Raw genomic sequence first — 21,258 nt, 5'->3', positions numbered from 1 at the left:
AACGGAAGAAATATCTTCAAGTTAGCAGATTTACCCCTTAGAAGATTACACAGAACCCAACTGCAATTTCACTCTTGTTCACAATGAAACTTTATCTGGCAAAACATACAGATGGGCCAACCATTCAGTTCTACCTGCACCACCCCAAAGCAGTAGCTTAGCTGCACTTCAGACGACTGCTGGGCAGAGCCTTGTGGATCCAGTGCAAATTGGATGAGCAGTCTGGATGTGGACACAACAGGAAGAGAAGTGAACAGCGAAGAGGGTTGGGGGCTGGAGGCAAGGAAATGAAGGGGCATCAGCGGCATCAGTGATACTGCTGGAGTTGCTATAACATCACTTCTGAGGAAAACCCTGGCACAGGGTAAGAATTACCAGACCATAGTCACTTCTAGGTTTTTCCCAGACCTGATGTGGTGACATCAGCAACACTGTTCTCTCTCTCTCTCACACACACACACACACACCTCCACCTCCGCACAGAGAGGTGATGAGAACAGCATTTGCCAGGAGGAGATCTCCCACCATAGTGGAAAGCCTGGCAGCCCTTAGCAGAACCTGTCAACTCTTCTTGTCAGTGCCATTCATGAATGCTGCAAACAAGGAGTTCCTACCTTTAATGAGTCTCTCGGGCCTGGTTCCTGGTAACGTCCACATTGCCTGTGCTAGATGACCAAAGACTGTGGCATCCAAGGTAGAAAGTTTGGGTCCCATAATGTACTTTTTGTCCCCTAAAAAGTAAATGGTGACACAGGCATTTAGGGGCTGGCAAGTACATGTGCAACAAATCAAAGGTCTTGACTCAAGGGAACCAGTGGAGTGGGGACAGTATCTGTTTCCCTGATAATTTCCTAAATACATAGAATCACAGAATCATAGAGTTGGAAGGGGCCATACAAGCCATCTAGTCCAACCCCCTGCTCAACGCAGGATCAGCCCAAAACATCTTAAAGCATCCAAGAAAAGTGTGCATCCAACCTTTGCTTGAAGACTGCCAGTGAGGGGGAGCATTGTAAATCAACACACACATCCAGCTTCTGTCTCCAGTCAGTGAGTATTGTTTAAATAAATGCTGCAGATTTTGGTGATCCAGTGGACCATTACATTTAATTATTAGAGAGAAAAAGAGTGACTCATAATGTATTAAAAAAAAAAAGTCTGAATCCAGAATTTTCAGCATGGTGCTCAAGTAACACCAGATCTACAGGTTTCCTTGATCAGGAAATGCCATTATGCAAAACTAATCAGTCCAGAATCATCAAGATAGCATTGCAAATCGAATGAGGATTTCATCCTTCTAAAGCTGAACAACAAGATGGGAATCAACACCAGAATACATCTTTGGATATCTGAATTACTTGCAAGATGGAGCTGAACAAAAAAGTTCTCCTCTGTGCTAATGATTGCAGCATCAATTAAAATGTTTCCCTGAATTCTGTACACAGCCCAGAGACTTAGGAAAACACACCTCTGTCACAGCAGCAACAGCAAGAGGTGCAGAGATAAATGGGAACAGGATACACACACTCCAACTTTCCATCCCACCCACTCCGAGTGCCCACCCACCCTTGCCCCTCAAAGGGCTTTCTTTGCTTTCATTGTTCCAGCCCTGCTGTAATGCTACAGCAAAGCTCAGTAAAGAAACAAAGCAAAAGCACAGAATGGGGGGGGGGTGTGAGGACATCTTTTGCCCACTCACGTTGCTTGCACACAGAGTTCGTGCACTGCCCTTCCCCTTCCCTTACCCTCATCTCCAGCCACTGCAAATATTATTTGGTTTCCACATAACATTGTAATGCTTGTAATGCTTCTGTGTGCCTCCTGGGATTTCTCCAGCTCTGCGGGTTTTCTCAAATTTGCTTTGGTATGGTTTTTTTCTGATATACTGTACCAAAAGTGGCTTGGAATGGAATACGGGAGGGAAGGTACAGATTTCCATATCTCCCCATCCACATTCCGAATACACTGGACTCATCTCCCAGCTGCTATCCCCCCCACCCCATACACACAACTGGCAGGCCTTATGCCTTTTCAAAGTGTTCTATAGCAATATACCCATTGTTTTCTAAAGCCAAAAAAACCATCAGAGTTTGGGGGCATAGGCAGGAAGAGAAAGCATTACTGGTGAGGAATGAAGATTTTTACTCACTCCATTTGTACCCCACCTTTTTCACCAACAGAGACCCAAAGTAGATTATATTATTCTCTTCTCCATGAGGCATGCTGAGAGAGTTGTGGCTGAGTAAGGACTTGCACTGAACTCTCCGAGATCCTAGTCTCACGGTCTAACCATGACATTACCCTGAGCCTCTAGTATGACAAGGACACTGGGAGTCACCTCCAGGCCCAAGCAACATAAACCTACTAGACCTCTTGTTTTTGCTGCCCTGTATGGCATAGCAAGGGCAGGGATCGTCAAGAAATAGAAAAAAGGGATTGTCAAGAAAGGGAAAAAAGAAGATCCAGGTAACTATCAACCTGTCAGCTTGACACCTGTAGCTGGCAAAAGTTTGGAACAAATTATCAAACAGTCAGTCCTTGAGCAGCTGGAACACAGAGCTGTGATTTCTAAGACTCAGCACGGGTTTCATGGCATTCCCCTATGTCCATGGCATTCCCCTGATCCAGCAAGGTAGTCACTTTCTCGAAAAAAGAGATAAGGTTGGTCTGACATGACTTGTTCTTGCGAAACCCATGCTGAGTCTTAGAAATCACAGCTCTCAGTTCTAACTGCTCAAGGACCAAGTGTTTGATTATTTGTTCAAAAAATTTGCCAGCTACAGTTGTCAAGCTGACGGGTCGATAATTATCCGGATCCTCCTTTTTCCCTTTCTTGAAGATGGGGACAACATTTGCCCACCTCCAATCAGGCAAAAGAGTGAAAAGTGGAGTTCCCCAGGGATCTGTCCTGGGGCCCGTGTTGTTCAGCATATTTATAAATGATTTGGATGAGGGTTTAGATGGAATACTTATTAAATTTGCAGAGAGTACTAAACTGGGAGGGGTAGCAAACACCCCAGTTGAAGAGGGATGTAGAAAAACTGGAGCGTGTCCAGAAGAGGGCAACAAAGATGGTGAGGGGTTTGGAGACCAAGACATATGAAGAAAGATTGGAGGAGCTTGATCTTTTTAGCCTGGAGAGGAGACGATTGAGAGGGGATTTGATAATCATCTTCAAGTATTTAAAAGGCTGCCATGTAGAGGATGGAGCAGAATTGTTCTTTCTTGCCCCGCAGGGACGGACCAGAACCAATGGGATGAAATTAATTCAAAAGAAATTCCGTCTCAACATCCGGAAGATGTTCCTGACAGTTAGAGCAGTTTCTCAGTAGAACAGGCTTCCTCAGGAGGTGGTAAGTGCTCCATCTTTGGAAATTTTTAAACAGAGGCTAGATAGCCATCTGACAGAGAGGCTGATTCTGTGAAGGCAAAGGGGTGGCTGGTGACAGTAGATGAGCGATAGGATTGTGAGTGTCCTGAATATTGCAGGGGGTTGGACTAGATGACCCATGAGGTCCCTTCCAACTCTATGATTCTATGATTCAAACTCCTGACGGGCTGCCATACGTAACCCCAGAGGGCATTCAGTTTGGTCAACTGCAAATGATACTCGTCTGTGTTCAACAAGTGAACGCAAGCTAGCAGTAGGCTATACAAGCGGACTGAAAGGGGAGAGATCATTTTTAAACAGTCGGACAGACAATTCTACCAGTCGATCCAAACCATGCAAAAAGTGATTGTGCATAACGTATTAGGTAATGAAATGCTCTGTACATTACCCAGGAGACCTGCTAGGGAGCGCATGTCTTTCTCCATCAGCTTGTAGATCTCTTCCTCGGAGAAGCGGCCGATCCCATGGCCGTACATTTCCCGCTTCACGATCCCTTTTGTTATATGGCATAGAATCCACTTCAATAAGTCGCTGAAGGGGCCAGTAAGAGACAGCATCTTCTGGGTTTCATGGAGATTGTCCACCCATTGGCAATAGGCTAAGGTCCTAGAAGTGTTGGGGAAACAGCTTACAGCTGGACAGAACAAGAAGCATAAAACACCACAAACAGAAACAACAGTCTATTCAGCCACGGATGTCCTCTTCTTGCCCAGCTGCTGATTTTATCATGACAAGCCAATCCAAAAGGGAAAAAATATTCAAGAAAAGAAGCATCATCTAACTTGGATGCATGCACAGCTGCAACAGATCGTTCTTCAGACTAGGCCACCTGTGGGTCCGGCTACTTTGAAGCCAGTCTCTTAGACTGAAAATTCCCATGTGGCTTGGAGATGCCCTGGATCGGCATGACTGGCTGATCCAGCATTTCAGAACATGATCATAACATTTTAACCTAAAATCCCCCTCGTCTGGACAGCTAGATTTGAGGCCAATAGCACTTTAGAGACCAGCCAGATGTTTGCAGGATAGGCCTTTGAGAGTCAACACTCCCTTCATCGGTAGCTGTTATACTGTGGACTGACACGGTGGAACAACACTATTGAATATGATCACTCTAGAAAAGTGATGCTTTTCCTCAAGCTTAGCTATGATTTACTGTCATTTAGAGCAGCTGAGGTGTCTGAATGAGCTGGTGATTCTCCAAAAGGAGTGTATGTGAGAGAAAATGCCTTTGTCTATAGCACCAGATGTAACTTGCTCAGTTCCTCGAGTAATGTGGTACTATCTGCTCTTGCAGCTACTCTCTGATGATGCTTGCTGGGGTTCAGAAAGAGTGATAGGAAGACTGGTGCTTGTATGGTCCTGTCTCACAGGAGTGGATACGTGGTAGAGCAGCTAGAGTGTTAGGAGTCCCAGGTACAAATCCCCACTCTACCATGCAAGCTTTCTAAGTGACTTTGGGCCAGTCTTGGCCTAGCCTACCTCATAGGGTTGTTCTGAGGATAAAAAGGGGGAAGAAGAGAATGATGTCATCCAGTTTGGATCCTCACTGAGGAGAAAGACATCATCATGCAGGTAAATAAATCAATATATGCTGCAGTGAAAGGGTTGCCAAGCAAGACTGTGGGAAGCCAGGGACATGGGCACATATGCCATTTTGATCCTTTTCAACTTGTATTGTATCTTTGTATTTATCAAATGTTTGTTTTAAATGTTGTGAGCCTCCCTGAGCCCGCTTAGCAGGCAGGGTGCGGTCAATAATATCACAATAATAACAATCATGAGCATTACCTTCAGGATAGTGACTAGAGAAATTCTGGTTTGGAATACAATACTGATTGCTTGAGTGTGAAAATTTGGTTGAATGGGATTGTTACAGCACAATCCTATGAGGAGTTGGTCCATTCCTCCCTCCTTAATACGCTTAGTGTGTAGAATTGTTACCTGACACAGCAATACATGAATAATCCAAGAGAGTTACGTGCGGATGAAACCAGCAAGACTCTTGTCAATACACTATATTCATGAAAATGCTTTAAAAAAAACCCCACAGGTTTCCTTCCATGTCCCAACTTTTTGCTGAGCTATTCAGGGAAACAGAATGAATCATAATCCAAGATACAAACACTTTCCTGTCTTGAAGTAAGACCCAGTAATTTTCCAGCAATGCCGGGAATAAAATATTTATAATCCCAGGACATTTTCTAAGTGAAGTCAAATCAGTTCATTTATCCCACAGAGCTTATCCATCCACTTTTTTCTTTCTACACCTCCTGAAAGTATTTGAATCAAGTAGAACCTCATGTTACCCCAATGACAAGGGGCCAGGCCTGTGACAGCAAGAATCACAGACTGTCCCTTCCCTAAATATGTTCAGTGCCTTTTTGCATGCACTTTCAGTAGCTGATCTGGTGAGGGGCCAAACTAAGACACAGGCTGAAGGCAAGTGCTCAGTAGCCCTTAAGCACTCAGTAAACAGAAATCACGCAGTACCAGAAATCACTCAGGAAGTGATGCACTTTAGAATAAATGACAACCAAGAGCATAGCTTGAGGGCCACATCTACAAAAAGCTGGTGCTGCCTCCAACGTACATATGGAGCCTTGGAATCCCAACATGGCCAACACAGGAGCTCAGGCCACCTTCCAGTTCCTGAACATTTTGTGACTGAGCTTGTCCCCTGCTATTTATTTATTTACTTGGGACAAAGCCTTTTGCACCCAGGAATATATCAGGCACTAGCACATACACCTGCCCTGTGACCTTCCTGGTTTCTGGCCCTCCTCCCCCTGCTCCCCACTCAATCTTGTGATCCAGTGTGGTAAAGTGGTTAAGAGTAGCAGACTCTAATCTCTAGAACTGAGTTTGAATTCTGACTCCACCTCCAGCTGGGTTGCCAAATTCCAGGTGGGGGCCTGGAAATCTTAAGAAACATGAAAGAAAGACAGGATGAAAGAGAGAGAAATAGAAAAAAGGGGGGAAGGGGGGAGGAGAGGGGGATGGAAGGAAGGCATCAGTGGGAAGACTGGGAAGACTATAGGGGATGGTCTGCTTCCTTCCCGCCTACCCCACATCTCCCAAAGTCTGGGACAGGCAGGAAAGGCTGCAGGGGATGCCTATTTCCAAACCCTTCCCCCATATCTCTCAAAGCCCAAGCTTGCTGGGGAAAGCCACGGGGGGGGGGGGGGCTGCCTCCTTCCTGCCTCCCCACATTGCCCAAAGGCTGGGCCACGCCAGATAGGGAAGGGCATGGAGGATGGGCCAGGATGGGGCTCATGACAAGCCTAGACACTGGCTGCTAATTAGCTTCCAGATCAAATTAAAAGTGTTGAGGCTCATCTTTAACATTGTTCATGACCTGGATCCCATGTTCTTGAAAGGCCACCTTTCCTTTCATGTTCCTTTCAGGCAGTTTCATTGTCCTTAAGAAGTAGGATTGCCAAGCTGAGCCCGGTAAGCCACAGAAAGTTCGTGAGTGGGAACATGGGGAGCATGTGATGTCAGCAATATCTCTGATGTCACTTCATCATTACTGGGTACAACCTAGAAGTGCCAACAGGTAGCTCTAGGAATTGTAGGAAACTCTATTGTTTATCTGGAAAGAGATAAAGGCCAGTATATTTAAAGAACAAAAACTTCTCCCCACACAACTTCAAGCAATGGCAGGCAACAGCAGCAGCCTTTTATGCACTGGTGTTTTCTTTTGCTTTCACCATGTATTCTTGTCAGGTTTTGTTCTTCATTCTGTATTTCAGCCCACTTTCACTGCGAACATGAACCAGACTTTCGTTGTCATTCTGCATGAATTTTCCTAACGACAGTGCGCAGTTTGCTTTTTGTTCACTATTTGCCCACAATTTCTGAGAGTAGTCTTATGGTGGTTTTTCCCTTTGCTTAATTCCCAAGGTGAAGATAATTCAGTGATAATGATTCTCTCAGATTTCCCACCTCCATCTTCTTTTCCATCCACTGAGGGCACTCCTCCACTGCCCACATTGTGTAGTGTGATTGGTCTCTCCTTATTGGTCAGTTTCACAGTGGGAGTGTGTGGTTTGTTTAAATTTTAAGTAGATATTCTTCAAGCTGCATTTACTGATGGGTAGCGATCTCAGCTGAATATTTAGTGGTTCTCCCCCCTTCATTACTAATTAGGCATTTCAAGGGTTTCGGTTTTTTTTTTTTACAAGTAATCAGTTAATTGTCAATGTCCCTCCCCAAAAACAGTGCAGAGGGTCCCAGGGTCATTCTCTTACATCTCTTGTTTAAAAGTTTAAACATCTCTTGTTTAAAAGTTTCCTTGGGGAGCCAGAGGCAGCTCAGCCTCTCCCCGCCCTCCCTGCATCCCAGCTGTGGGCTTCCTATTGCAGCCCAATTTAAAGGGGCTGCAGGAGCAAGTCCAAGAACACTAAGTTGATGGGAAGAGCTGGGCAATCATGGTAGAGCGACATGTGCAGCCTCTTCTCTGAGGATCCCATCTCCCGTCTGGAGAGCCAGCTTGGTGTAGTGTTTAGGAGTGCAGACTTCTAATCTGGATTCCACACTCCCCCACATGCATCCAGCTGGGTGACTTTGGGCTCGCCACAACACTAATAAAATTGTTCTGACCAAGAAGTAATATCAGTGCTCTCTCAGCCTCACAGGGTGTCTGTTGTGGGGAGAGGAAAGGGAAGGCAACTGTAAGCCACTTTGAGACTCCTTCAGGTAGAGAAAAGTGGCATATAAGAACCAACTCTGCTGCTGCTGCTGCTGCTTTTCTCCTGATTGGTACAGCCCATTTTAAAAGGTTATGCCAGGGAGCTGAAGGCAGCTGCTGGCTCCCTGGTATAGCCCCTTTAAATGGATTGTGCCAGCAAGCCAAAAACAGCTGGGCCAGCACAGAGAATGCCATCTCCATGCCATTTCAGTTTTCTCTGACTCCCTGGTGTAGCCCCTTTAAATGAGGAAGCCTTTTCCTCCTCCCCCTCAGTTTCTAAGCTGGTCCCACTCTCTCTTTCCTCCAGCTTTCTCCTCCCTCCATCATTCCTCCAGATGCAATCATATACTACTTGAGTCTTTTTACAAGGGACATAAGAGAATGACCCTGGAACCTTCTGCAATATTTTAAGGGAGGAACATTAATGAGGAACTCTGAGCACTAGATTTAAACTGAACTTGCAAAAAAGGAGAGAAAACTTTAAATGCCACATTAGAACTGAAGGGGGGAGAACCACTAAACACTCCACTAAGATGGCTACCTGACGGCAAATGCAGCTTGAAGAATCTCTACGTGAAATTTCACAAAGGATGCCCAATGTGAAACTGGCCAATAAGGGGAGACCAATCATATGGCACAAAAAGAAAAAAAAAACTTTAGTGCTGCAACCGTATGGTATGCAGAACACATACTCCTCAATTTCCAAGAGAAAATCAATTTTTTTAATGGTGCAGAGTACAGGCATAGGATTTCAATTAAAGGAATACTGACTCAAATTCTGTGCATGCAGAGATGGCAACAAATGGCAGGAGACCTGGCAACCCCACCAAGCAAGTACCCCCTTTGGCATAGGTACTTTTGGCAACAATTCAAGCTTGAGTCTTTTCAGTGACCACCACATGACTCTGTGAGGGACTCCTACCTTCTTGGGTATTGAGCAAGGCTAAAAATAGCTATAGGGGGAATATCCTGCATGTGGGAGGCATTTTAATGTTTTAAATCTGTTGCTTTAATATATGTTTCCATAGTTTTGTTACCCACCTTGAGACCTGGGATGTTCAGGAAAAAGACAGGCATATATTTTAAATAACAATTAAGCAAAATCTAAACTGAAATTATACTTTCCCCCTACCCACTATGGTGGTGAAGACTACTTCAGTATAACTAGAAAGATCATGTTACAACCAATTACATCTGTCATGAACAGCTACATTGTTTAAAATCTTTGAATTTTGCTAAAAATATTACAGATAATGCCTTTTTCATGCCTTAAATCCAGTTTTCACTTTTTTTCTCCTTTTTCTGTGTATGTATACAGTCTGAAGCTTCACCTTATGCATGCAAGGGGCTCTAGACCACAAAAATTATGGATAAGTCACTTGGGTAAGTTCCCGCCCTCCCCATCTCCCAGACTGGCAAGATTCAAAGATTCAAACTTTATTACAGTCGTTCAGACCAAGTTATATGAAGTTAATACATACAAGATCACAAATTCAAAACATCCACTGGATGTTTAATTGTTCATTTTTTCACTGGGTGTATTTGGATGTTATGGTCTTTTGTTTAGAAGAAGAAGAAGAAGAGTTGGTTCTTATATGCCGCTTTTCCCTACCCGAAGGAGGCTCAAAGTGGCTTACAGTGGCCTTCCCTTTCCTCTCCCCACAACAGACACCCTGTGGGGTGGGTGAGGCTGAGAGAGCCCTGATACCACTGCTTGGTCAGAACAGTTTTATCAGTACCAAACTGGCTCTCAGTACAAGTTGAGGGACTTGTACTGATGATGCGTAAACATTCTATGCTGATAACTGGCTTCACCAGAAGTCAGTTCATTCATTGTTCTGAATGTTGAAGTTATGGGATTAAAGAACCACTGACAAATTTGTTCAAACTTGCCTTAGTTATTATTGTTTTCCACTTCCTGAGCTTTTTGCCCTGTTATTGTATATTCACCATGAGCTCCTGTTTTGTCCCTGATCAACTCTATATAATACTCAAAACTGGATTTTGTATTAACACCATTTTGTACCAAGATAATGCTACTGTATTATCCTCTAATTGTACTGCACAAAAATATGGAAACAAAAATTTTGCAGAAAGAGAGAACAGTCAGCTTCCATGGCAACTTACCAGTAAAAGTGCTCCTCTACCATCTTTGTTACTGCTCTGGAAACCGCTCTTTCATGTGGGCCAAGGTGTTTGTTTAGATTCACTCCAAGTTTATCTTCCAAAAAATCAATAATAAACTCTGTGCCAGATACCTTTTTACGATTGTATTCAATCCATGGCATTTTTCCTTGAGGAGAAAGTTTTCCATCAAAATAGTTCTAAAAAAGAAAACACAGGAAGGAAGGAGAAAAGAAATCACACACAAACCAAACCCTTAATATGTGTTCAAATAGCTGTTTGGCAATAAGTTGACTGACTGGAACTTGCCCTCAGTCTGATCATTTTTATCTCATCTCATTAGCATATAACATCCCACGTGAAAGAATTGATAGGAGTGAAAGACACAAAAGCTGTCAAATACTTTGCAGTCTACAAAGATCAGATGAGTAATTAATATGAAATATACAAAGAATGTTTCTATACATGCCCACTACAAAGACATACACGTGTGCTGGTGCACTCCCTGGAATCCTCTGACAGAGTGGCCAAATTAACCCACAGATCTCAAACTGAGGGCAGGCACAGTTTCTCGTACTTGGTTATTCGCTTGACCCATTCATCAAATTCTTCCTTATCTGAAGTGGCAGACATGGATAGTCATGGAAAGGAGAAGATGAAATGCTGGAACAGCTTAAAAAGCCACAGCCCCAAGCCCAGGGCTGTGAGGTCCACCTGGCCACTAGTGGGGGACCAAGCCTGTGTACAGATACAACCTTACAGGTCAAAGGAAACACAACCAGTTCCCATGAATAACCTTTCTCAAAGCTGATTTCCAGTGAGTAACTTGTTTGGACACATTATAACATTGATTTTAGATAACCTAAAGATAAAATACTTTTAAACAACTCAAAAGATAAAACACTGATCCACTTTAAGATGAGGTGTATGCTCCACTTGACTTGCCAGGAGCAGGCCTCACATATGGGAGCCTTTGGGAACAGGGTATGGGGAAAAGAAGAATTGTACAATGCAACATCATTTGGGTGAAGATCCAGAAGTGGTATCACCACATCAAGCAATGCTCTAAGAATTTCTCCAATCTATATGATAAAGACTATAAATATTGGGAAAATTCCTGAAGATTCACACTATGGCCCATTATGCACAGGGGGAACAGCGCACATTTGGGGTGGAATGGTGGCGACTAAAATCACCGATAACGCACGGTGCCGGCTGCAACCGGCTGCAGATTCGGTGTATGCCACCGAAAAAGCCTTCTTCCCCCTCCGCATTTTCCATGTGACCCGCAATCGCCATTTCGGCAGCCGTGCATAATGGGCCGATATGACAACATCACTTTTGGGTCATCAGCCCCCCACCCCCAACTCCCTCCCCAAAACTCCATTGAGCAAGGGCAGGAGATGGAACACACTGGAGGAGGTTGCCCACCACAAGTGAACCATGGCAACCCTGTGCTCCAGTATGGTAGATGGCATCATTATGTTGGGTTCTCAACTAGGAAAGCCAGTCCTGGCCTAACACTCTCCAAGAGCACTGGAAGAGGAAGGAATGCCAGTCAGCCCCAGGTGGAGCCTGGGGGTCCCTCAAAATTACAGGTCATCTCCAGACTAAAGAGATTGGTTCCCCCAGAGAAAGTTGCTTTGGAGGGTAGACTCCCTCCCTGCCCCAAATTCCACCCAATCCTGACTCCATCCCCAAAGTCTCAACCTAGAGCTGTCAGCCCCAGGTGTGTGTGGGAGGGGAGGGGGGAGTGTTCTTGAAAGTGGCATCATGAGACTAAGAATTTTTTAAAATCTCTGTGGTGAAAGCATAGCACTTTTTGAAAATCCTAAAGAGTCATGACAGAATTGCATCTGCTCTTTTCCTACTTCCCTCCCCCACTGCTGCTCCATTGACTGAGGGTGAGAGACAGGACTGTGATAGGCTAGAGGCTGTCCTGCTCTTGAAGGGGAAAACAGTCACTCAGCTGAGCCTATGGGAGTGCTGCTCCAGCATCCAATCCCTTTTCAGAAGGCGGGTGGAATGTTGGAGGGATGCATTTAGCAGAATTTTAGTTTGATTTTGCCCTATGGCAAGAGCAGTGAGAGATCAGGTCTAGCTTAGCAAAACAGCAGACAGTGGGAGGGGTAGCTGTGCCTGGTAGTGTGGCAGAGTGGTTTAGCTTTTCTTTTCGGAGAGATTAGAATACCTGATTATTAGACCTGTCTCTGGCAAATAACAGACCTTGTGAAGAAGAGTTGGTTCTTATATGCCACTTTTCTCTACCAGAAGGAGTTTCAAAGTGGCTTACAATCTCCTTCCCTTTCCTCTCCCCACAACAGACACCTTGTGAGGTGGGTGAGGCTGAGAGAGCCCTGATATTACTGCTCGGTCAGAACAGCTTCATCAGTGCCGTAGTGGGGGAGTGCAGATTCAAACCCGGCTCGCCAGATTAGAAGTCAGCACTCCTAACCACTACACCAAACTGGCTCTTAGTCCTTTAGTCTGACTCTTGGAAACCTACAGACATGTGTGGTTAGAATCCTCTGTGAGTGAGAGGACCCAACCCAGTGGCTGGACAATGAAAGCCTGTTTGTGCCCCAAAACATTAAAGAAAGGTCAGATTGTTCTCTGATGCAATAAGTAGTTTAAATTTATGTGCTTCAGCCAGGTCTCTCCTGTGTCTACCCGGAGACCTGTGCTGCTGATCTGTTATTTGAAACCAACCTATAAATAAATAAATCTTCTGTGTTATTTACATAAAAATCCTGCCTCAGGAATCTCTATATTCTGCTTGTACACCATGAAAACTTACCTCCAGCAGAGAACCCATTCCTATATACTTGCTAACTTACAAACACCTTGTAACTGAAAAGAAAGTTTATAGTTTAAAACAAACCTGGTTCCCCAAAAGCCCAGGAAGCTCCATGAGTCCTCTCAATAGATAGAAAAGCCTTGTCACAGGGATCATCACCTGAAGATCCCTTGCCATTACTGGGTAAGTGGTAACCTATTCCCAACACTGAGTTGGGAAATGCCGGGAGACCTGGAGGGCCATGTCTGGGGATGTCAGAGCTTGGGGAAGATGTAACTTCTAGGTAATGCTTTAGGCTTATATCCCTAGTCTCTATGGTCCTTATCATAAAGACATGGGGAAATGCCTAGAACATCACTATTTTGAGGCTTTTCTTCCTACTGTGCCTCAATTCCTTAGTGGCAGGAAAATGGCTGGGAGTTCCCTCCTCTAAGCAGCTAAACAGGAAGCCTATCAGTATGCCTCTAGGCAGCCAAAGCACAACAGAATATAACATGCACCTTTTTACCTGGTAAGGTAAATCAGCCATCCTTAAATAAGTCTCCATTTTCAAACAGAAAGGAGATAAGCTGGGAATACCGTTGTTTGGCCTTGAAAATTGATGCAGTATGATAGCATCTTTCGAATCAACCTCTTGTTCTTTCCTATAAATAAACAAGCAAATGAGTTTCACAAAATATGTTATTTAGCATCAATATTAAAGGAACAGAGTAGGATGCAATTGCTGAGGCAGAATATTCATCTTTTTGAAGAGGCGGCTGCCATTTTTTATTCATTAAGTCTGAAATCACTAAAAGCCCTTTGGACAAAATACAGACAGGAAGCCAAGCTATTTGGGATATTAAAAATACCTAAGAGCCTTCTACAATTAAATTCACAGATATACATGAAGCCAGAAACTCCTTTACGTATTATTATACTACAACATAACCTGAAGGATTGTCAGTGGCCAGAAACTGCTCAAGACAAAAACTTTTCTTCCTTTTCAGTCAGTGTCACATGACTACACTTTATACTGCAGGGCTCTAGATCTCATCAGAATGTTACATTTCCCCGAGAGCAACCCTGTGCGTGTAAGTGCAAGAGGAAACGATAATGTGTAGCTTTTCAAAAGATATGAGAATGTATGAGGCATACCTGAATTTACACACAACAAAGTAAACCACAGGTAAGGTTCTGGAATTATGAGGAGCCTCTAAATAAAAACAAGACTAAAATGTAATGTTAGAATAATACACATTTTAGTAATGCTATGGGGCCTCTTAAATTTGACATAGTTTAAGACATGTCCTAATCTGGCTCTGTCAGATTAGAACACTGAAAAGCCCATGATTCTTTTCCTGCTTTTCAGATGAAAAACAAGGATTGCCAGATGAAAAACAAGGCAGATACCCCGCTCTCCTTGGTTTCCATTTCCCACTGCTGCTCTGAGCAGTGGCAAGAGACATTTTTAACAGCCATTGGACCAACATCCAATGGATGACATCACTTACAGGTAAAACTGGGAAGTGATATGAGTCCTCTCTAGAAATTGCTGGAAACTTTATGATTCCAGTGATTACTAGAAAGGAGTGACATCACTTCCAGGTTTTCTGAGAAGCAATATCACACCATTGTCAATGGTTGCCTCCCATAGCCCTCCCACTCCCACCTTGTCATTTCATATTTGGAATTTTGTAACAACTGAGATTAGAGTAATTAATTCTGAGAAACTAAGACTGTTTTCTTGTTTTATCATTCTTTGTAAGATTTGGAGTGCTTCAGCACCCATATTACTGTTCTAGTAGGTTTAAACTTATATTTCATAGTAAAGTTCCTAATGAATATGATATAATCTTCACATAGTGTTACCTGTTGTCTGCTTTTGTATAACTTTCATACATTGTGCCCTTGTTTGCTGTCTTGTCCAAAATGCCTGGCAAAATGTTGGAAGTGCAATGGTTACACTGTCGCCTCTTCCTCATGGGCTCCCTGTTGCCCACAGAGGATCAGCTTCCTCCTTATACACCCGTCTAAGATTCTAACAGGCACGGGGACATACCAAGGGCGGGGTGGGGAGTGCAGTCTGCCACAGGCGCAGTTTGAAGAACGAAGTTAGGATCAAGCTGCAACATCCAATTTAACAAATTGTACTACCAAGGCAGCATGTTGTTAGCCACTACAGTAATTGCCAGCCTGCAGATCATTTTCTCAAATAGTCCAACCTTTATATCTTCCTTTCTTTGCATCCAGCGCAGCCAGATCTTACAAAGCAGTAGTTTGGGTGTTGCAGCAAGATAAAACAACCTCTCCCTCTCTTAATTTCTCTCCCTCTTTTCCACGCTTTTCTCGTGCATTTTGTTAATATTATGAACAGAAGGCACTGGATTTGTTGGACACTGTACACTGTGCTGGTTCTGCTGGGCTTACAAACCCCCCCCCACACACACACACACTTGATCTGTGGTTCTGTGGCTGATATCTGCCCTGTTCTGTTGGCATTGCCACAAAGGCACTGGGTTCATTTGGGCACCCTGTGATTGCCCTGGTACTGCTACATTGCACTGGTTTTGGTGGTATGCAAAAACGTCCCCCTTCAGTTTCTACTGCAGAGATTATCTGGTTTTACTTAGTCCTTTGGAAGCAATGGAGATGGGGGTACCTTGAAGATGGGGGTACCTTCTTGGGGGGGGGGTTAACATCCAGTCTGATGAAGATTGTGATTACCATGTTGTGATGCTTTGGCTAGCATTAGTTGGTAAAAATAGTACAAAGTACTCCTAGTACAATAGTACTCCTGTCTCTCAAGAATGCCTTGAATATGTCTGGGATGATTGGTTCTTTGGTTTCAAGATGTAGAACAGAATCCCTCCCAAGTGCCTGCTCAGAGCACACGTGGTGTGATGGGAATTTTTGTCACCAAGTCAAAACTGACTTAGGTGACCTTGCAGGGTTTTCAAGGCAAAAGATGTCCCAAGGTTATTTGCCATGGCCTGCCTCCACGTTAGCCCTGCTTAGCTTCTGAGTTCAGATGAGATCAGGCTCTCCTGGGGCTCAGGGCTAGGCTGAGAGTAATGTGACTGGCCCAAGGTCACCCAGCAAGCTTCCATGGCACAAGTGGGGATTCAAACCAGGATATCCCAGATCCTAGTCCAACACTTTAACCAGTACACCATGCTGGCTCTCTTGATATTCGATTTTTTCCCCCACTGGTATGATTATATATACATCATACAGTATGATGTATATACATCATACTGCCCCCCCCCCACACACACACACAACCCTCCTGCTGGTAGCCAAACTCTGCCTGGGAACCCTATAATAAAATAGTGTATATATCTAATACACACATCTGTTAATATCCAAATAAAATTGACATATTAAGATCAAATATCATGATTTTTCAAATTTGTTTCTTGTCCATAAAAGGCAGTTTTACCTTTGACTTCAAGGTCTAACATTGCTTCAGCTTATATTTCAATACTAGCATAACTATTACTTGTCACTTTTTTTGGGGGGGGGGGGTGGAAATATGCATTTAGCTGTTTCCAAGGCTCACAAGGTCCAGAGTCTTTAAACACATACCAGGGATCTTCTTGCAAATGGATTGATTTGTGCCATTCTGAAAGACATACATTCATATTGGCTTTTGTGTAGAAAACACCTGTTCTTCTTGTGCACAGTCCCTTTATTTGGCAACAATGGGCAAATCATATGGCACAGGAACTAAGTCTGTCCTCTCTTTATGCACCCCTTCCCATGCTTTGATCCACAAAGCATACTAACTTGCACATTCCATCCCAATCCTGCTCATATCCACACACCACACACAATAGTAAATCCCACTGCATTCGGGATCACTTACTCGCTAGGAAACACATGTAGGTTTGCAGCCTCACAGCACAGTCCTAAGCAGCGTCACACTCTTTTCACTCCTTGGAAATCAGTGGGCTTAGAATGGTGCAACTTTGCTTAGCACTGTTCTGTTATTTAACATCTTCAGTGCATGCATGCTATAAATAAAGTGGAAATGAAAGGAAGGATGATCACTTACAGAAACAATAGTTACAAGTCCCAAAATGGATTCTTATGACAAAATTAAAATTCTTTGATACACTGGAAATCAGACATAAAGAACAAATAGCTGTAACTGCATCAGATAAATATTCTAAATCTAAATCTATAATGATACTATCTAAGGCCTGTTACTTGAGGCATCAGAGATTTGGGGTTGCAGCCTCCTGCCTCGTGGTGCCCAACAAACTGCCTACCCACCACTGCCCAACTGTTGTCCACATCCAAGTTTTGTATCTGTAGACCCTCAGTTCCTCAGAACTCATGTGTAAACAAAAAGACAAACCAGGCATGGGAGTTCCCAAACTCTGTAGGATTCTTTTTGCTTTCTCTTCACAACAATCCACCCACCATTGCTGGCTGGCTATTGCCATGGCAACCAAGAAGGTAGCTGAACTCTCAGACGCGGAAGTAACTGTGAGCCAGTTCAGGAAGCTATTCTCAAAAGAAGGCTGGGGTGATGAAAAGGAAAACTGGTCAAAGTTATTCAATAGTGAGCAGGATGACAGCTCTTTGGTCTTATTCCAGACTGGTTGTTCGTATCTCGGTTCCGTTGTTTATCCAATGCTTTAGATGTTTCAGGGTTTAGAATCTTAAAACACTCAGAACTGTGCCTCCAATTCTCAGAACTACTGTGTGGTTTATCCATAATTTATACCCAAAAAGGTTACAATTTCCAAAGACTATCCTAATGATATCAATTCTTTGTCCATTTATGACCATATTCTGGGCTTGACTTGCATCTTGGAGTCATGCCTGGTTTTTGTATTGACATTAATGCACTTAGCCACAGTTACCTAAAGTAATGCTGAAAGTGGTGCCGACTAGGTGTGTGTGTGTGTGTGGGGGGTATCTTTCTCAGCATGAGTCGTCTTCTTTGTTCTCTGGCCTACTAACACTGACCTCTGCTGCATACCTCTTCCGCCACCTGCCTGCACTCCCTTTCGTGCCTTCCCTAACCCACCCCACTGCAAGTATTCCTCCTTCTGTGCTTCTGGCTATCTAGGCTACTCAGCTTCACCAAGAGAAAGTGTACAGGTGGCACAAACAGCAGTCCTCATTGTCTCAGCAGTGATGCTCCCAAGCCACACAGACTGCCCAAGGCCTTTGAAGAAAGAGCATGCAGGGACGTTTGAGCTCGGGAGATGGGAGGGGTTGTGAGGAGTCAGATGAGGGGTTGTAAAGAAGCACAAGCAGCCGTGGGGTCTGTGGGTGGCAGCAGAAAGGGAGGTATGAGTGGAGGTCCAGGTAGTGGACAGTGATGGCACTGAGCATTCTCAAAACTAGGAAATGGCTCTGTCTGCAAGCACCACAGTGTCTCTGGACACTACTTGGGGAATCACTGAGTCAGGGTCTTCAGGAATCCAAATGGCTGAAACATTTGCCAGGAAGAACCACATTCACAGATGGATCCCACATGTGTTCTTCCCTTTCCCACATTCTAACAGTGGAGCATTTAAAAAATAAACTAATATAATTCCACTAATAAGGAAAGGCAGTAGTGCTGGATTCTTTCGCTCCTGCCCCTGTTTTCCTACCACCGTTGAACAATAGAGTTTTACATATTGGTTTGTAGTCTCTGAATCTCCATGGGTGGACAGAAAGCAGATGGTAAATGTTTTAACAGCTTAAAAAAAACCAATTAGGTGTTCTGAAAGGGCTTTCTTATCTGTTCTGTGCACATCTATTGTATCATGGCAGTTATCTGCAGAAGTTGGCATTTGAATTGCATTTCACAGCAGGGATTTGGAGAAGTATATCTCTGCATCTTTTTACAGTTTAAAAAGCAAAGTGGGTGGATTTAGCCAAGAGAATCCAACTTGTACCTAAACCAGACAACTTTCAGATTTAATTAAGACCCTAGATTCATAAATACATTAAAACACATATGATCTAATGACAACAATAAGAATCAATTTCTCAGCTTTATTGCCCTTCTGAGTTTTCATCCCTTTGAAGCGCCACTCCCACTACAAGGGTTCCTACAGATCAATCGTAATGTTGCTAATTGCAAAGTCGTGTCCGACCCATCATGACTCCATAGTATTATTATGCCTGACACTGCATGCTATAGCTTAGTTATGAACAACAGTTACCTGTGATGAACAACAGTTACCTGTATTGTTTCTTGTTTCATATAAACTGCCCTGAGCCTTTGGGGAGAGTGGTATATGAATGAATGAATGAACGAACGAACGAACGGAACTCCTGGCTATAAAACACTATCAGTTGTGAACAATGACTGGAACAGTACTGGACTATAAGATCTAAAGAACCAGATGTGCTGCCATGGCTCTTCTTTTTAGCTTCTGATAGGGTGATCTTGCTCAGCATCAGGACACTGGTACATATTAGTAATTACATATTGTGCAACTGAAGGCCATAATGAAAGGCATATCTCAGGCAAAAATCATATAATGAATGAAAACTAAATGGAAGACTATTCAGTTTCATTATTATACCTACTATATTTCTATTCTGACGACCAAGTAATGTAACTGCACACTCCTGTTATTGTAAGGGCATGTATGACCATTTGTACAGCACAAATGCTTCTGTGCTTAGGGCAGAAGGGCTTATAACTCAGCAGCACAGTTCCCCAGGAAGCCCTCCCATGCAGGCCCCACCAAAGTGCAGGGCACTGCTGTTGGGCAACTCCCATTCATTCCACAGAGCTTGCGCTGGTGAACCTCCCAGTGGCCTCTCTTCCAGCATTTTAGCATGATTTCCATCAGCAAATTCACACTTGATCCGAGAGACATCACCACTCAAATCCTGAAACGCAGGCCACTTCAGAGGCTGTTTTTTAAAACACCGATCCAAGTACCAGTGAGAAAGTTGTGCCATGAAATAACAGGTCAGAGTTAGCATCATGACTCTCTGGTTCACTCATGGAGCACTTCCGGATATAACCTAAGAGGCGGTGGGGCCCTGTAAGGCAGGCTTGCACACCTGGAGGCCCTCATCCGCAATTCCTGTCTGCCACTATGGCCACCCACGGAGATAAGACAAAAGCACTCTGCATTTGACCAGAGGCTTAACATGTCCCAGCATTCCTGGGTGATCCCAGGGCTCCTTAGCTGTGATGGGGAACGCGAAGGAAGGAAGGGGCCGGATTATGGCCATTCCCTCTATGAGTGGTGGCCACCCCACCCTCAGCCCCGCATTCCTCCCCACCGCCCCCCCCCCAGGCCCGCTCGCTCACCGTATGGCCAGGAGCTCGTGGAGCAGATAGGCGGCGGCTGCCAGCAGGGCTCCCCCCGTCAAATAGAGGGTTTTCTTCCACCACGAATCGGAGCCCAGCCCTGTCATGATCCCGCCGTAATCCTGCAGAGGGAAAGCCAGGATCTCCCCATCAAAGGACAAGTGGTCGTCGGACCCCGCGCACCACAGGCTTTGGTTCCGGCTGAGGTCCACCACGCACGACCTGGACGAGGCGAAACCCACCCCCCAGTGCATGCTGCGCGGCGCGGGCGTTGCTGAGCGAGGCCGGCGCCGTCTGCATGGAGGAGAGGCCGGCGGCGTCAAGGAGTTTAGCGGCGGGAAAGGCAGACGAGAGCAGCGGCCGTGCCGGGTCTCCTTGGCGATCTCTGCACCAGCATCATCCCCGCCAGCGCTTCTCTCCTGCGGCTGCCTCTCGCCTTTGTGCCTTTGCATGGAGGGAGCTGGGGGGTGATGTCATGGCTGTCTCGCCTGCCTCAAATCTAGGCGGCGTTCTCTGCGCTGCCCGCATGCATCCCGCAGGGATCGGGAGCCTTCGCCGCGACCATCCGCTCTGCCGCGCCCCGGACAGCAGGGACAAGGTCACTCGCCGGAGCGAAGGACACTCTTCCCCTGGAGCCGGAGAGCCCTTGGGTGCCCGAGAGCGGGGGCAGCAGAGGACTGGTTGGGGGGCCAAAGAGCGCCCTCTTCTTGCGAGGCGCTCTCCGTGCCATTGGCTCAGTGGTTGTTGCTTTTCGGCCGCATCCCTGCAGCTTTAATTGCGTTCGCCTGGCCCACGTCACGTGACCTGGCTTGTGGGGGGGCGGGCGCTAGACTGCAATAAACAACATTGTTTTTTTTACCTGGTCCACCCGCAGGCTTCAAAACAAAACAAAGTAGATTTTGCTACAGAACAGGGAACGCCCACTACATTGACATTGGGGGCCCCAAATAATCATCATGGACTTTTGGAAGCATGGGTGTCAGGAACACCTT

The 21,258-nt window shown here is 44.9% G+C and overlaps 1 protein-coding gene across 2 annotated transcripts in view; it reads right to left on the bottom strand.

The window, feature by feature from the left end:
- The window catches only part of FAXC (failed axon connections homolog, metaxin like GST domain containing), a 29,544-nt gene extending 8,286 nt beyond the window's left edge, over nucleotides 1-21,258 (bottom strand). The window contains exons 1-6 of one of the 2 annotated variants that reach the window (XM_077303636.1): nucleotides 20,267-20,430; nucleotides 16,853-17,000; nucleotides 13,514-13,649; nucleotides 10,212-10,408; nucleotides 3,780-3,997; nucleotides 615-731 (exon numbers count right to left, since the gene is read on the bottom strand). In XM_077303636.1, the coding sequence (XP_077159751.1) occupies nucleotides 615-731; nucleotides 3,780-3,997; nucleotides 10,212-10,408; nucleotides 13,514-13,552 (571 nt within the window). In that variant the 5' untranslated portion in view covers nucleotides 13,553-13,649; nucleotides 16,853-17,000; nucleotides 20,267-20,430. Of the gene's footprint in view, nucleotides 1-614; nucleotides 732-3,779; nucleotides 3,998-10,211; nucleotides 10,409-13,513; nucleotides 13,650-16,852; nucleotides 17,001-20,266 lie in introns of both variants that reach the window. The other variant, XM_077303627.1, reaches the window with a different exon arrangement.

This window comes from Paroedura picta, chromosome 1 (assembly GCF_049243985.1).
Source record: "Paroedura picta isolate Pp20150507F chromosome 1, Ppicta_v3.0, whole genome shotgun sequence".
NCBI classification, from domain to species: domain Eukaryota; kingdom Metazoa; phylum Chordata; class Lepidosauria; order Squamata; family Gekkonidae; genus Paroedura; species Paroedura picta.
Note: the sequence above shows the minus strand (reverse complement) of the source record. Positions and strands in the feature narration are given on the sequence as shown.